Source organism: Hyla sarda, chromosome 12, assembly GCF_029499605.1.
Source record: "Hyla sarda isolate aHylSar1 chromosome 12, aHylSar1.hap1, whole genome shotgun sequence".
Classification (NCBI taxonomy): Eukaryota; Metazoa; Chordata; class Amphibia; order Anura; family Hylidae; genus Hyla; species Hyla sarda.
Window position 1 is genome coordinate 32,506,795 of NC_079200.1, and position 15,816 is coordinate 32,522,610.

At 44.9% G+C, this 15,816-nt stretch overlaps 1 protein-coding gene across 3 annotated transcripts in view; it reads left to right on the forward strand.

Moving 5' to 3' along the window:
* The window catches only part of SCRN2 (secernin 2), a 16,519-nt gene continuing 703 nt past the window's right edge, over positions 1–15,816 (forward strand). The window contains exons 1-7 of one of the 3 annotated variants that reach the window (XM_056548267.1): positions 1–128; positions 4,529–4,700; positions 4,778–4,959; positions 6,231–6,430; positions 8,819–9,034; positions 11,025–11,190; positions 13,712–13,892. In XM_056548267.1, coding sequence (XP_056404242.1) covers positions 4,533–4,700; positions 4,778–4,959; positions 6,231–6,430; positions 8,819–9,034; positions 11,025–11,190; positions 13,712–13,892 — 1,113 coding nt within the window. In that variant the 5' untranslated portion in view covers positions 1–128; positions 4,529–4,532. Of the gene's footprint in view, positions 144–4,528; positions 4,701–4,777; positions 4,960–6,230; positions 6,431–8,818; positions 9,035–11,024; positions 11,191–13,711; positions 13,893–15,816 lie in introns of all 3 variants that reach the window. The other 2 variants (XM_056548268.1, XM_056548269.1) reach the window with 2 other exon arrangements.

The window sequence follows — 15,816 nt, forward strand, 5'->3', positions numbered from 1 at the left end:
CAGTGACTCTCCGTGCGGCCTACACCACCAGCCATGACAGTTCCAGAGTTCAGCCTGGTCACAGCTTTACTCTAGTTAACAGGAGGCTGTGCACACACGAAGCTCCAGCCATACTGACTGAGGAGAAGGTAACGTAATGTGAGGTATTATAACCTTCCCGGGGCGGGGGCACAGATTGAAATGATGTAAAACGTAAAAACAAGTAAAATACAGGAAGTTTATTTCACTTTTTGGCCTTTTTTTGTCACCTGTCTCTGTCAGGCAGCTGCGTTCTTAGTTTCCTTTGCTACGCCTTGCGTGTATGTGTTTCTGCGCGGTGAGGCGGTGCTATTTATTACCTGCGGGGCGGGAACGTAAATAAAAGTGGGCGTCGACCTGACGATAACAAACGAGCATTAACCCTTTCAGTTACAGATATGTTTAGTAGTTTTACAGCCTTGGGGGGGGGGGAAGATTCATCAAAACCAGTGTAGAGGAAGAGTGGTGCAGTTGCCCATAGCAACCAATCAGATCGCTTCTTTCATTTTTAACAAGGCCTTTGAAAAGTGAAAGAAGCAATCTGGTTGCTATCGGTAACTGGGCAACCTTTACTCTGCACAGGTATTGATAAATATCCCATTAGGTCTCCATATTGCAAAACTACAGCTCCCAGCATGCCCGGACAGCCGTTGGCTGTCCGGGCATGCTGGAAGTTGTAGTTTTGCAGCATCTGGAGGTCCGCAGGTTGAAGACCTACTGCCCTGTCTTCTTACCTACAGAGAGAAGGCTTAGAGTAGTGGTCTTCAACCTGCGGACCTCCAGATGTTGCAAAACTACAACTCCCAGCATGACCGGACAACTAACGGCTGTCCGGGCATGCTGGGAGCTGTAGTTTTGCAGTATGGAGACCTAATGGGATATTTATCAATACCTGTGCCGGCATGCTGGAAGTTGTAGTTTTGCAGCATCTGGAGGTCCGCAGGTTGAAGACCACTGCTTTCTGGTGATCATGGACAGGGGCTGTCATACTCCGCAGAGTGCCCTGTGTGTTGGGGTTCCGCCATATGATCACACTTCGTTCCTGCCCCCCATTAATCGTATCCACTGTACAGGATATAATTTTTGCAGTGTGTTCTGTGATAGGCAATTGTAAAGGGCAATATATGGCTAATGTATTGCACAATTATTTGGGCATTACACTTTAAGGCTAAGTTCACACTGTGGAATTTCTGGGCAGAATTTCTGCTGGAGATCGAGCCGGCGGTACTAGGACCATGTGGACTACATTGCCGTTCCCATAGATGGCAATGCATTTCTGAGCAGATCTCCTAAAAGATGCACCCAGAAATGCATTGCAGTTTATGGGGGCAGCAATGCAGTCCACGTGGTCCTAGCGCCGCCGTCTCGATCTCCGGCAGAAATTCTGCAGTGTGAACCCAGCCTTAGGGTACGTTCACACGGGCGGATTTTTTTGCGGGTTTTCCGCCGCGTATTTGAAAGTGGGCGGAAAATCCACCGCAGTCCCTACTGACTTCAATGGGGCTTGCGGCGGATTTTCTGCTGCGGACAGCCGAGAAGAGCCCGCCCACTTTCAAATACGCAGCGGAAAACCCGCAAATAAATAGGCCCGTGTGAACGTACCCTAAGGGTGCATTCCCACTTGGCGTATTTTGCTGTGTATTTGCTGCTGCGTATTTTATTTCCCATTGAAGTCAATGGGTTAGAAAATATGCAGCAGCAAATATGCAGCAAATACGCAACAAAATACGCCAGGTGGGAACGTACCCTAAATCTAAGAGTACGATCACACTACGTTTCTGCCTTCATTAAAGGAAAACTGTCAGCTTTCTCCCCCCCGCACTAACCAGTGGTACTGGCTCGTAGTGCGGGGGACGCTGATCAGTTTGGTCCTTACCGTGCCCGGATCCGCCGCAACGTTCGGCCGTAATCTTCTATTTTTTGAATATGCAAATGAGGTGCTAACTTGCACTGGCCGGGCTAACTGGCACTCTGACGTCAGTGCCGCTCAACAATATTCCACCCCTCTTTCTTCATTACAAAACGGGGAGAAGAGGGACAGGCGGAGAGAGGGGAGGGGCGTCCAGCAGCACTGATGTCAGAGTGCCAGTTAGCCCGGCCGGTGCCACTTAGCACCTCATTTGCGTATTCCAAAAATAGAAGATTACGGATCAAACTGATCACCGTCCCCGGCACTACCAGCCAGTACCCTTTAAAGGGGTACTCCAGTAGAAAACATTTTTTTTTTCTAAATCAACTGGTGCCAGAAAGTTAAACAGATTTGTAAATGACTTCTATTTAAAAAAAATCTTAATCCTTCCAGTACTTATCAGCTGTTGGATGATCCACAGGAAGTTCATTTCTTGTTGAATTTCTTTTCTGTCTGACCACAGTGCTCTCTGCTAACACCTCTGTCCATATCAGGAACTTTTCAGAGCAGGAGAGGTTTGCTATGGGGATTTGCTTCTACTCTGGACAGTTCCTAGAATGGACCGTAGTGTCAGCAGAGAGCACTGTGGTCAGACTGAAAGGAAATTCAAAAAGAAAAGAACTTCCTGTGGATCATACAACAGCTGATAAGTACTGGAAGGATTAAGATTTTTTTTTATAGAAGTTATTTACAAATCTGTTTAACTTTCTGGCACCAGTTGATTTAGATTTTTTTTTTTCCAATGGAGTACCCCTTTAATCATATGACGACGTATACTGTTAATGAAAGCAGCAGACCCCATTCCCTTCTATGACAGTATCTGCTATTTTAAGCAGACTCATGGTGGGGGCTCTTTTGCTTTTGATATAGTGCATACGTCCCGAATGAAGTCACTAGGTGACTCCGTTCGGCCATAGTGTATGGCAGTGGTCTTCAACCTGTGGACCTCCAGATGTTGCAAAACTACAACTCCCAGCATGCCCGGACAGCCATTGGCTGTTCGGGCATGCTGGGAGTTGTAGTTTTGCAACATCTGGAGGTCCGCAGGTTGAAGACCACTGGTGTATGGGGTTTGCTGCTCCCATCCCACAGGGCATATAATGCACAACCACACAGGTTGCACAACCCTATATATCCACTAGCCTATATATCCTTATATCAGTATCTACTACAGCAGTGGGAAAGCTGGGTTTTAGCTAAGTGATGATAATTCAGAGACTTCCGCAAAGACTGGGAAAGCTGGGTTATAGCTGTGGTGTCGGGTGAGGGTACTATGTGTAATTAACCTTTTCATGATGCCAGGGCGTGGTTGACCTATACAGCACCCGAGGTAGACCAGCTTCTCCTGTGCCAGGCACAGGGCAAATAATCAATAATTAACATCTGCTTTGCCATTGACTTCAATGTATTTTACTCTGCACTGTTCACACTGCGTAAATTCCGCTCGTGGAGTTCGGTTCCGCTAGAAGAAAGAACATGTTCATTCTTCTTGCGGAATACGCGAGCAGAAGTCTATTGAAGTCAATGATAAACATTTTCCTGCCTGAAATCTTTTCCGCACGGAATTTGCGTGGAATTTGTGCAGAAATTCTGCACTAAAAAATAAATAAATAAAAAAAGGAAATTCTACATGGTGATTGTAGTCCAGCAAAAAAAAACAGTTTCCGCCTATATTCCACATTAATTCCGCATGATTTTTGCATACATTTCGCGCGCAAAAAAAAAAAACTAAATTCCGTGGCTGAATTTTTACGCGAGGATTCCTCTCCTATTCACCCTTACTGAGGTTGGAAAGATGGTACAATACGTTACAGCCCTGATTAACGTGAAGGAGATTCAGGGTGAACTTTGGGAAGCTTATTGGCTTGCTGGGACTTGTAGTTGATTGTGCTGTATATGACTGACGTGACTTCTATGCCACCCACACTAGACTGTAATTACTTGGACTTGACTAACTTGACTGACTGACTTGCTGGACTTGACTTGTACTGAATACCCAAGAGTGTAGTGCTTACCGCGCCTTTGACTTTCACCCAGGTGCAGGGGTTAACTGGTAGTAGATTAAAGGGGTACTCCAGTGGGAAACATTTTTTTTTATCAACTGGTGCCAGAATGTTAAACAGATTTGTAAATTACTTCTATTAAAAAAATCTTAATCCTTCCAGTACTTATTAGCTGCTGAATACTACAGAGGAAATTCTTTTCTGTTTGTAACACAGAGCTCTCTGCTGACATCACGAGCACAGTGCTCTCTGCTGACACCTCTGTCCATTTTAAGAACTGTCCAGAGTAGGAGAAAATCTCCATAGCAAACATATGCTGCTCTGTACAGTTCCTAAAATGGACAGAGATGTCAGCAGAGAGCACTGTGCTTGTGATGTCAGCAGAGAGCACTGTGATCCAAAAAGAAAACAATTTCCTATGTAGTATTCAGCAGCTAATAAGTACTGGAAGGATTAAGATTTTTTAATAGAAGTAATTTACAAATCTGTTTAACTTTCTGGCACCAGTTGATTTAAATAAAAAAGTTTTCCACTGGAGTACCCCTTTAACTTATTGGGTCCTATTAGCAACTAAACGCATCTTTTTATTTGTCTACAGCAGCATGTCCATACCAGAATCCCCCAGCTCCTGTGACTGCTTTGTGTCGCTCCCTCCAGCTTCCCGCTCGCCAGTTGTTGTTTTTGCAAAGAACTCGGACCGACCTCGCACGGAGGTTCAGGAGGTTGTGTATTATGGGGCTGCCACACACTCACCAGGGTCAAAGGTTATGGTAAGAAGAGTCAACACCTAATGCTAAAAAAAATATACTGTATAACGTGTAATTCGTATTTGATGTCTACTGGTTAGTGTACCTACGTGGAAGTGGAGCAAGCGCCAAAGACACTAGCTATAGTGTTAAGTCGACCGGCTTGGTTATGGGGTGCAGAAATGGGTGCTAATGAAATGGGGGTCTGCATCGGTAATGAAGCTGTGTGGACCAAGGAACCAGTAGAAGAGCGTGATGCACTCCTTGGCATGGACTTGGTCAGGTAAGAAAATGGACCTAAAACACTGAAGGGGTGCTCCGGGGAAAACACTTGTTTTTTTTCAAATCAACTGGTGCCAAAAAGTTAAACAGATTTGTAAATTACTTCTATTAAAAAAATCTTAATCCATCCAGTACTTATCAGCTGCTGTATACTAAAGAGGAAGTTGTGTAGTTCTCTTCAGTCTGACCACAGTGCTCTCTGTTGACACCTCTGTCCATGTCAGGAACTGTCCAGAGCAGGAGAGGTTTGCTATGGGGATTTGCTCATGATCTGGACGGTTCCTGAGGTGTCAGCAGAGAGCACTGTGCTCAGACAAAAAAGAATGATACAACTTCCTCTGGGGCATACAGCAGCTGATAAGTACTGGAAGGATTAAGATTTTTTTATAGAAATAATTTACAAACCTGTTTAACTTTGTGGAACAAGTTGATTTGAAATAATTTTTTTCCCACCGGAGTACCCCTTTAAAGGGGTACTCCAGTGCTTAGACATCTTATCCCCTATCCAAAGGACAGGGGATAAAATGCCTGATCGAGGCAGTCCCGCCGCTGGGGACCCCCGGGATCATTCACGCGGCACCCCGTTTGTAATCAGTCCCCGGAGCGTGTTCGCTCCGGGACTGATTACCGGTGACTACAGGGCGGCGTGTGACGTCACACTCCGCTCCTCAATGCAAGCCTACGGGAGGGGGCGTGACAGCTACCGTAGGCTTGCATTGAGGGGCGGAGCGTGACATCACACGGGGGCAAGGGCGTGACGTCACACGCCGCCCGCCCTGTAGTCGCTGGTAATCAGTCCCTGAGCGAACACGCTCCGGGGACTGATTACAAACGGGGTGCCACGTGGAAGATCACGGGGGTCCCCAGCGGCGGGACTCCCGCGATCAGGCATCTTATCCCCTATCCTTTGGATAGGGGATAAGATGTCTAAGCACCGGAGAACCCCTTTAAACATTATTCCCATATTAGTCAGGTGGTTGTAAAATTAGAGCTGACTGGCATATGATCTCTTTAGGTATCCATTACTCTTTTGTATTCATCTCATTATGTATTTCACACCATGAACTACAGTGCTTGTATATTATCCCTATATCCAGGGCTCAAGTCCTGCAGGAATGCCTGGGAACTGAGTTCCTGCACTATTTCCACAGTAAGAACACCATTCCCATTAGTAGGAGTTCTGCAGGACCAGCCCTTGAGTGGAAGAGTTCCCACACTTTTTTCCCCCAGGACTTGACCCCTGCTTATATCCCATTCTCTCTTGCAATGCAGACTGGCTCTGGAGCGTGCCCATTCTGCTAAAGCTGCTGTCCAGGTAATCGCCGATCTGCTCGCCCAGTATGGACAGGGAGGCAGCTGCAAGGAGGAGCCCCAGACGTTCATGTACCACAATACATACTTACTTTGTGACCGCTTAGAGGCATATGTGCTGGAGACTGCTGGTCCTTTCTGGGCGGCCGAAAGAATTACAGGTAAGCTTCATTAAAGGGGTATTCCGGCCAAAAACATTTTATCCCCTATCCAAAGAATAGGGGATAAGATGTCTGATCTTCCTGCAGCACCCGCATTCTATGCAGGATCTGCGTCTCCAGTTTCAGAAATCTCCAGCTTTCCGGGACTGGGGACGTGACATCACGCCATGCCCCATCCATTCATGTCTATGGGAGGGGGCGTGACGGCCTTCACGCCCCCTCCCATAGACATAAATGGAGGGGGCGTGGTGTGACGTCACGTCCCCAGTCCCGGAAACCCGGAGGTTTCCGAAACTGGCGACGCAGCTCTGGCATAGAGTGAACAAAGAGGTTGGGGGTGAAAAAGGGTTGGGTGGTTGGGTAGGCCTGATCCTTATCTACCCCAACATCTCCTGTTGTGGAAGTGTCGGGATGCCGCCCATTTCTGAGCGCTGTCAGCGGCGGCTGCTACTCCCACGCCATCCGAGGAGGTCCGGAATCCGAGGCCGCGATAACCGTACTGTGCGGTGAGTGCAGGATTTGTTATTTCTTTGATCGCACTTTAATGGTCTATTCACACGTACAGTATTCTGCGCAGATTTGATGCGCAGATTTGATGCGCAGGATTTTCTGCTGCAGATTTCAATGTAAACTGAACACGGCTTGAAATCCTGCGCATCAAATCTGCGCAAAATACTGTACGTGTGAATAGACCCTAAAGAAGTAAGATGTTTGATCGCGGGGGGGTACCTGGTACCTCGGCGATCTCTGTGTAGCACCCGGTGTTCATTTAGAATGCCGGGAGCGGGCTGTGGGGGTCGTGACGTCAGGCCACGCCCCTCGTGATGTCACACCTACCACGCTCCCTCCCAAAGACTTGCATTGAGGGAGCGTGGTGTGCCATTGCGAGGGGCATGGCCGTGATGACATCTGATGTTTTTTTATTTATTGTGTTTGTTATGTGGGCAGCCATCTTGAATAAGCTGTTTTAACAGCATTTAGAAATATGCTTTTCAGCCAGCCCCATGAACATAGGCAACAATATACAAACATTCACATAAATAGGAAAGGTCTCTGGGCATGCCCTGTGACCTTTACAGAGGTAATTCTACAGGAAGGGGAAGGCTGAGCTGTGAACATCACATATTTTCTTATCTATCTACTGGTGTCACCTTTTACTGTAATGCTGTAGACATCACTTCATCACTTTACAGCAGCGTCCAGCTTATCACAGATAAAACAGGAAGTCTCAGTATAGATTTAGGCTTATGGCTTCACACTGCCGTTTTGCCCCGGTAAAAGAGGCTCTATTGGCCAGTCCATTGGACGGATGGAAGTTGAGCAGACAAAAAACTACCAACCGGATCCCCAGTGAACCCCATTGAAGTCAATAGGATCCGTCAGGACCCGGTGGTGTCATTTGTGCTCCGAGCCATTCTGGGTCCGTTCCGTGCAAAAAGAAAAAGAGCTGAACAGGCCCAGAACAGGTTGGAGTGCAAGGGCAGTGTCTAAAATATCAGCATTATAGATAGTAAAATGGAATTAGAAAAGAATCTTTAAAAAATTATTTAATTGTACCAGTTGTTTCAGGTGACTTTTTAGGATAAACTCCTAATTATGTATATATGAGTATCAGCACTATTTCTGCCATTGTATAACTTGAATATGGCACGTTCCAGCAGATTTCTTCTCTCTAGGCTTAAAGGGGTACTCCTGTGGAAAACTTTTATTTTTTTAATCAACTGGTGCCAGAAAGTTAAACAGATTTGTAAATTACTTCTATTAAAAAATCTTAATCCTTCCAGTACTTATTAGCTGCTGAATACTACGGAGCAAATTCTTTTCTTTTTGGAACACAGAGCTCTCTGCTGACATCATGACCACAGTGCTCTCTGCTGACATCTCTGTCCATTTTAAGAACTGTCCAGAGTAGGAGAAAATCCCCATAGCAAACATATGCTGCTCTGGACAGTTCCTAAAATGGACAGAGATGTCAGCAGAGAGCCATGTGGTCATGATGTCAGCAGAGAGCTCTGTGTTCCAAAAAGAAAATAATTCCCTCTGTAGTATTCCGCAGCTAATAAGTACTGGAAGGATTAAGATTTTTTAATAGAAGTAATTTACAAATCTGTTTAACTTTCTGGCACCAGTTGATTTAAAAAAAAAAAAAAAAAAAAAAAAAAAAGTTTTCCACCGGTGTACCCCTTTAATCTATAACTTTTACTTTTCCCTGAGCTGGTGGGTGGAGCCTAACATCTATGGTGCATAGAGATACAGAGGAGGAGGAGACTCTACATTTCCATCTCTTTATACGCAGAAAGTTCCTGTACATTAAAAACTTTATTTAAATAGATCACAAAACATTCCCCTTTATAAAATGATAAGCAAAAATGTAATCTTCTTACACAGAGGGTTCTCGGAACATTTCTAACCAGCTGAGCATAGGCACGAGGATATGGCAGGAACACCCTCAGCTCCGTTCACATGCCCTGGCACAGGGTTGGTGGAATGGCACTGAAGAGTTTAACTTCAAAATTGTCTACTCTTTAAAGACACAACCAGTCCGTATGGAGGCAGCAAAAGCAAGATACAGAGCCGGGCAAGAACTACTGCACAAACAAGAAGGTGAGTTGGTTAAAAAAAAAAAAAAAGCAATTATCCATAAAGTATATACAATTTTTTTACAAAAAAGAAGAAGGTAGCAGCACTCCTATTAAAAGTTCGGTGTAGCTGGGTGCAATATCAGTGCGGAGATCCTTGGTTGTAGTTCTCCGAATGGTAGATACAAAAAAACAAAGATCACTGCAGCACTCCAATGTTTTTTATATATATTTTTTGGATCACTTAAAGGGGTACTCCGATGCTCCAGCGTTCTGAACATTTTGTTCAGAACGCTCGGAGCCGGAGGCAGTGATCGTGATGTCATGGCCACGACCCCTCGTGACGTCACACCACACTCCTCCCTTCATGTTTATGGGAGGGGGCGTGTCATGAGTAGGAGAAAATCCCCATAGAAAACATATGCTGCTCTGGACAGTTCCTAAATTGGACAGAGATGTCAGCAGAGAGCTCTGTGTTCCAAAAAGAAAAGAATTTCCTCTGTAGTATTCAGCAGCTAATAAGTACTGGAAGGATTAAGATTTTTTTTTTTAATAGAAGTAATTTACAAATCTGTTTAACTTTCTGGCACCAGAGTACCCCTTCAAGAGATGTTTTTCTGGGGTAAGGTGTAATTTTTAGTAAATTAGGTGTTCTACGTGGTGGGAACGTGTATGAAACCACAGTGACTATTTAAGCTCTATTCCATTCTTCCTGTCAATGGAGCCCTACGGTCTTAGTATACGTCATCAGGGACAATCTGTTTCTGTCATTTGATGGTTCTGACACTGCTGTTATGCTTTTCATTATAAAGGAAACCATGACAGTGGTGTCAACACAGCCTTAGTGTTGTGGTGTACTAACAAAAAGGGGTTGCTGCTCCCAACATTGGTAAACTTCAATACCAAATGTATAAAGTGCCACTCAACATTCATTAAATCCCTTCTGGTGCAGAAAAACAAAATGCAGCACCTATGCATTCATGGACGCTAGTGTGTACCAGTGGTGACAGCTGTTTTGCGCTTGTGTGTGCTTTTACATAGCCCATCCTGCTGCTCACATCACCATCACACCTACAGTGACACAAACAAGAAAACAATATTCCTATACCCTATTAACCTTTCCTGCCCTACGTCTATTTACGTCATGCAGCGTTAACTGTCTATGCAGTGACTGCAGGAGCTGCACGCACTATATAGACGGTGAGAAACAGCTGCTATCAGCTGTTACAAGGTCCCGTTAAAAAAACAAAAAACTTAAAAATGGCCGTTAAAAAATCCCATTCAAGTCTATGGGATTTTTTGATTATCCGTTATCACCCGTTATGAATAACGGACGTTATGTGTGACGGGAGAAAAAAACGTTAGATGCACTTATTTTTCTCCCATCACAAATAACGTCCGTTATTCATAATGGGCTATAACGGGTGATGACGGATAATCCAAAAATCCCATAGACTTGAATGGGATTTTTTTCACGGACATTTTTAAGGGTTTTCTTAACGGGACATTGTAACGGGTCTTTAAAGGAGTACTATGGCGATTTTTTTTATTCACCATATATGTCCGGTCTGCAAAATAAAACAAAACAAACTTTAACTCACCTGCCTATGTTCCCCCATTGCTCCGATGTCGGTGTCCCATTCTCTGGTCCCTGTCTTCTTCCGCTTCCTGCGGGTCGGTGAGTCACGCTGCTCTCAGTTGTAGTTATTATACAACGGGAGGCACCCTGGGTGGGAAACGCTGGTCTGCACCATGAAGACTCATAGGGGTGAGGGGAGAAGCAGTGCCAACCTTATTATCTGTAACAGTGTGGATTTTAGTAGATACATGGCACAACATTTTTTGGGCATGGTAGATCCCACAGTGCCCCCATAACAGTGGAGGAGAAAACATAGGAGCATCATAATCTTAGGGAATGCAGCTGAGCAACTGTTTTCTGTACACATTTCTCAATTTATCGAATCAATAAAACCTTTTGAACAGAGCGGGAACGACCACGTAACCTTATCTTCTAGGGCACGTCACAGCCGAGTCAATGATGCAGCTTTTGAGGAATAAGGAGAGTGGGATCTGTATGGACTCGGGGGGCTTCCGTACCACATCCAGCATGGTGTCTGTGCTTCCTCGCTGTCCTCATTTACCGTGCATCCATCTACTGACTGCTACACCTGATCCGTCCAGGTTAGAGACCACTGATGTTACCATTGAATTATAAATGCTGCAGACTGGTTCAGGGGCTTTTGCCGTGTTCCTAAAATAACTAAAGTCCATTTTCACTTCTGAGTATTCTACATCACCTACCTTCCTCATGCAGCTCAACTTCTAAGATAATGAGAGATCAATGAGATTAAAGTGCAGCAAATATGCTATACTGTTACCTACCTCCAGCACTGCCGTGTTGCTCAAGAGCCACTTAAGTTGTCAGGGACATTTGAGTTTATTGCAGATACAAGTAAAATGCAGATACAAGTAGAAAAAAAGGACCAGGGAACCAAGTGCTACTTCTTCCAGGAATAATTCAAAGTCCATAATGGTATAATCACCAAAGAGCTTTATTATTGCCGATGCATACAAGATTGTGACGCGTTTCGGGGCTAGCTTGCCCCTTCCTCAGGCATTCAGTAGGAGCAAATCCCCATAGTAAACCTCTCCTGCTCTGGACAGTTCCTGAAATGGACAGAGGTGTCAGCAGAGAGCACTGTGGTCAGACAGAAAGGAAATTCAAAAAGAAAAGAACTTCCTGTGGAGCATATAGCAGCTTATAAGTACTGGAAGGATTAAGATTTTAAAAGTAATTCACAAATCTGTTTAACTTTCTGTCATCAGTTGATCTAAAAAAAAAAATTCCAGTGGAGTACCCCATTAAGGTCTTTGGGTTTGGAAACTTTAGTTTGTAACTGGATTGAACACTGGCTCATGGATCGTATCCAGAGAGTGGTGGTCAATGATTCGAACTCTGATTGGTCCCCGGTAATTAGTGGTGTACCCCAAGGTTCAGTACTGGGCCCGATGTTGTTTAATTTATTTATTAATGATATAGAGGATGGTATTAACAGCTCTGTTTCTATCTTTGCAGATGACACCAAGCTTTGTAGCACGGTACAGTCTATAGAGGATGTGTATAGGTTACAAGATGACTTGGATAGACTAAGTGTCTAAGTTATGCATCTGGCTAAAAACCTGCATGCATCCTATGTCTTAGGGGGGTTAAACTGGCAGAGTCACTGGTAGAGAAGGATCTGGGTGACTTGTAGATCACAGACTACAGAACAGCACAATGTCAGGCAGCCGCTTCTAAGGCCAGCAGGATATTGTCATGTATCAGACGAAGCATGGACTCGAGGGACAGGGACATAATACTCCCCCTTTATGAAGAATTGGTACGGCCTCACCTGGAATGTGCTATTTAGTTTTGTGCACCAGTTCATAAAAGGGACACTGTGGATAAGGAGAAGGTGCAGAGACGTGCAACTAAACTAATATGGGGCATGGAACATCTTAGCTATGAGGAGCGATTAAAAGAATTACAATTGTTTAGTCTTGAGACGTTTAAGAGGGGATATGGTCAACATACATAAGTAAATAAATGGCCCTTATAAAAATATGGGGAAAAACTGCTTAAAGGTTTAGTCTCAAGGGGCGACTCACCTTCTTTACCATAAGAACTATGAATTTATGGAACAGTCTACCTCAGGAACTGGTCACAGCAGGAATTGTTGAAAGCTTTAAAACAGGGTTAGATCCATTCCTAAAACAATATAACCTTAATGCTTATGCAGAAATATAGAATCACATCCCTTCCCCTTTTATCCAACCATACCCCTTCCCTTCAATTCCTTGGTTGCACTTGATGGATGTAAGTCTTTTTTCAACCATACTAACAATGTAATGAAGTGACACGGGGGGGGAGATCATGAGGGGAATGAAATGGCAGGGGGTGATCAAGGAGAGGTGAAATGGCACAGCCACAGTTGTATTGCTGACACTGGTATCATGTCATGTGTGGTAGGGCACCCAATGGGATACGTGCAATTGGTGGTGCGGTAAGGACTGTGTCACCAACATAAAAAGTTCAGAAATCTCTTGTCTACAAACTTTATATAGTATTGCTCATATGCAGTTGTGAAAGGAAGCCATGTTTTTCTAATCCTGTACAACCCTTTAAAGGGGTATTCCAGGATTTTTTTTTTATTTGACTATGCTACAGGGGCTGTAAAGTTGTACCTGTGTGTGACGGTTTTCTCACAATTCTTCTGTGATTTTCACCCCATTATTTATTTTTAACAGCATACAAAATGACTGTTGTCTCTTGCTGATGACAGGGAGCCTGTCTGCTTCAATGGGTGGAGCGATCGCTTGGTGGGAGAGAGATCAATCTGCAACTAATGCAACAGCTGTAGGCACCCTGATTGAAAACCACAGGTCTTTTGTTTCAATGGGTGGGGTGGCTGATGTGTGGGAGGGAGGAAAATGGAATCGTGGGATTTGTAGTCAAAAAAAGAAAAGTCACACAGGAAATACAAGTTTACAAAAAGCTAGCCACAATGGTAATCTCACAACATAGCCATTTAGCCACAAGACAAGCGCAGATCCTTCCTAAGCATGTCCATTACTGTCTACCAGGTACGTACTAAAATCACCTTATGGTGGAGAACCCCTTTAAAAGAAAATGTATGGCTGATCGTGTCCCCATTGCTCACAGGTCTGTATTTAAGCCTTTTGTGTTTGGTTCACGTTTGACACAAGTGCCCTGGGTGATGTCACCCACTTTTGGAGAAAACGACCCTCTCAGGCAAATTCCTCGCTTTCAGACACAGGTGGACAGAAGACATGAGCTCTACAAGCATCACCAGAGGGCACTTGAGGCATCTGAAGGAAGTAAGGTACGAAAGATTGCTGGATCCTAATGGACACAGAAAGGGCACGCTTCTCATGCTATACCTGCAGCTTTGTAACCATTCTTATTGGTCCAATTACAATTAAGCAACTTTGCATAGAATCTAGGTTAACAATATCCTACTGTTTTATGTAGCTCCTAGCAGACCTGTGTGTCTCCATGGTTGCAGACTACAAACAAACCCTTTGTAGTCTGGTCTTGCAGTCATGTGAAACTCTACTGCCCTGTCTTCTTACCTACAGAGAAAAGACTTAGAGCAGTGGTCTTCAACCTGCGGACCTCCAGATGTTGCAAAACTACAATTTCCGGCATGCTGGGAGTTGTAGTTTTGCAACATCTGGAGGTCCGCAGGTTGGAGACCACAGGCTTAGAGTATACTCAGGGCTAAAATGTAGTCTGTAACCACTGAGAGACACAGGCCTGCACAGCAGCTATATACATAAAATTAGGGATCGACCGATTATCGGTTTGGACGATATTATCGGCCGATATTCACAATTTTGGGCGTTATCGGTATCGGCAATTACCTTGCTGATAATCCAATAATGCACCGCCCCCCCTGCCCCATTGCCTCCCCCATCCCCGGTTTTATAATTACCTGCTCCCGGGGCACGGGGTCCGCGCTACTTCTGGCTCCTGCGCTATTGCTGTGCTGCGCAATGACAAGTGACGTCCTCAACGCTACGTTACCGTCAGTGCGCAAAGTGACAGCTCAGGACGCCACCGGAGCCAGAAGTAGCGCAGACCCCGGTAATTATAAAACCGGGGATGGGGGAGGCAATGGGACAGCGGTGGTGGTTGGACTAAGGACTGGCAGGGCGAGAGAAGCGGGTGGCGGTGGTCTCTGGCCAGAGGATAGGGGAGGGGGGGGGGTTGGACTCAGGAGGACACCAGGACAGGCAGGGAGAGAGAAGCGGGCAGCGGCGGTCTCTGGACAGAGGAGGGGGGGGGGGGTTGGACTCAGGAGGATGCCAGGACAGGCAGGGGGAGAGAAGCGGGTGGCGGCGGTCTCTGGCCCCGCAAAAGCCGCTGCAGTTCATCGATTTAAAGCGCCCGCTTTAAATCAATGATCTGCAGCCGCTTCTTCGGGGCTGTTGGAGAAATAGCCGATAACTTATACCGGAATATCGGTATAAGTTATCGGCTATCAGCCTGAAAGGTCACAGATTATCGGTATCGGCCCTAAAAAAAATCGATATCGGTCGATCCCTACATAAAATCGTAAAATATTATTTGCAAATTTGTTGCATCACTACTCATAACATTTATTGAAGATGTCTGGTCATACCCATGAGTAGGACGTCTCCTTTTACAGTACCATAGGTCTTATGTACTAAGTATAAACTTTTTGGGAATCGGTCAGACTATAGCTGGTCATCCACATTATTTTGGCAAGATAGACCAACAATCTAATGCGTAAGAAAGCCCCTCAGCTCTGCCTTGGCAGCAGTTGTCAGAGGAAGGAAGGGTCATCCATGCTGGGTATCAACATGTCCAACGCTGTGGTTCTCAGCGGGGAAATAAGCTTATATTGCACCAGTTTCTCTATTCAGAAAACATGTACACTCAGCTGAGGAGGTTGTGAATGTGCATGAAGGAACAGGATGAATATATATATATAGCAACCTATAGAATCATTGCACAATATGTGTTAAAGTTTATAAGCTTAAACCGGAAACATTTCCATAAAAAACCAAGAGCACACAATGAAAACATCAGTACCTGTACGACACAAAAGGGGTTAGCCTCACCCTTTTGTTTTATTTTTATTTTATTTTTTTACGTCTAGACACAAAAGGAGGGCAAACAGCAGAAGAAAGAAACCAAAAAAAGCAGAATAGGGAAAAATTCAGGAAAAAGATATAAAGATGGGGGAGTAATCAGCAAAGGGAAGTCTCAGAGGCAAATTG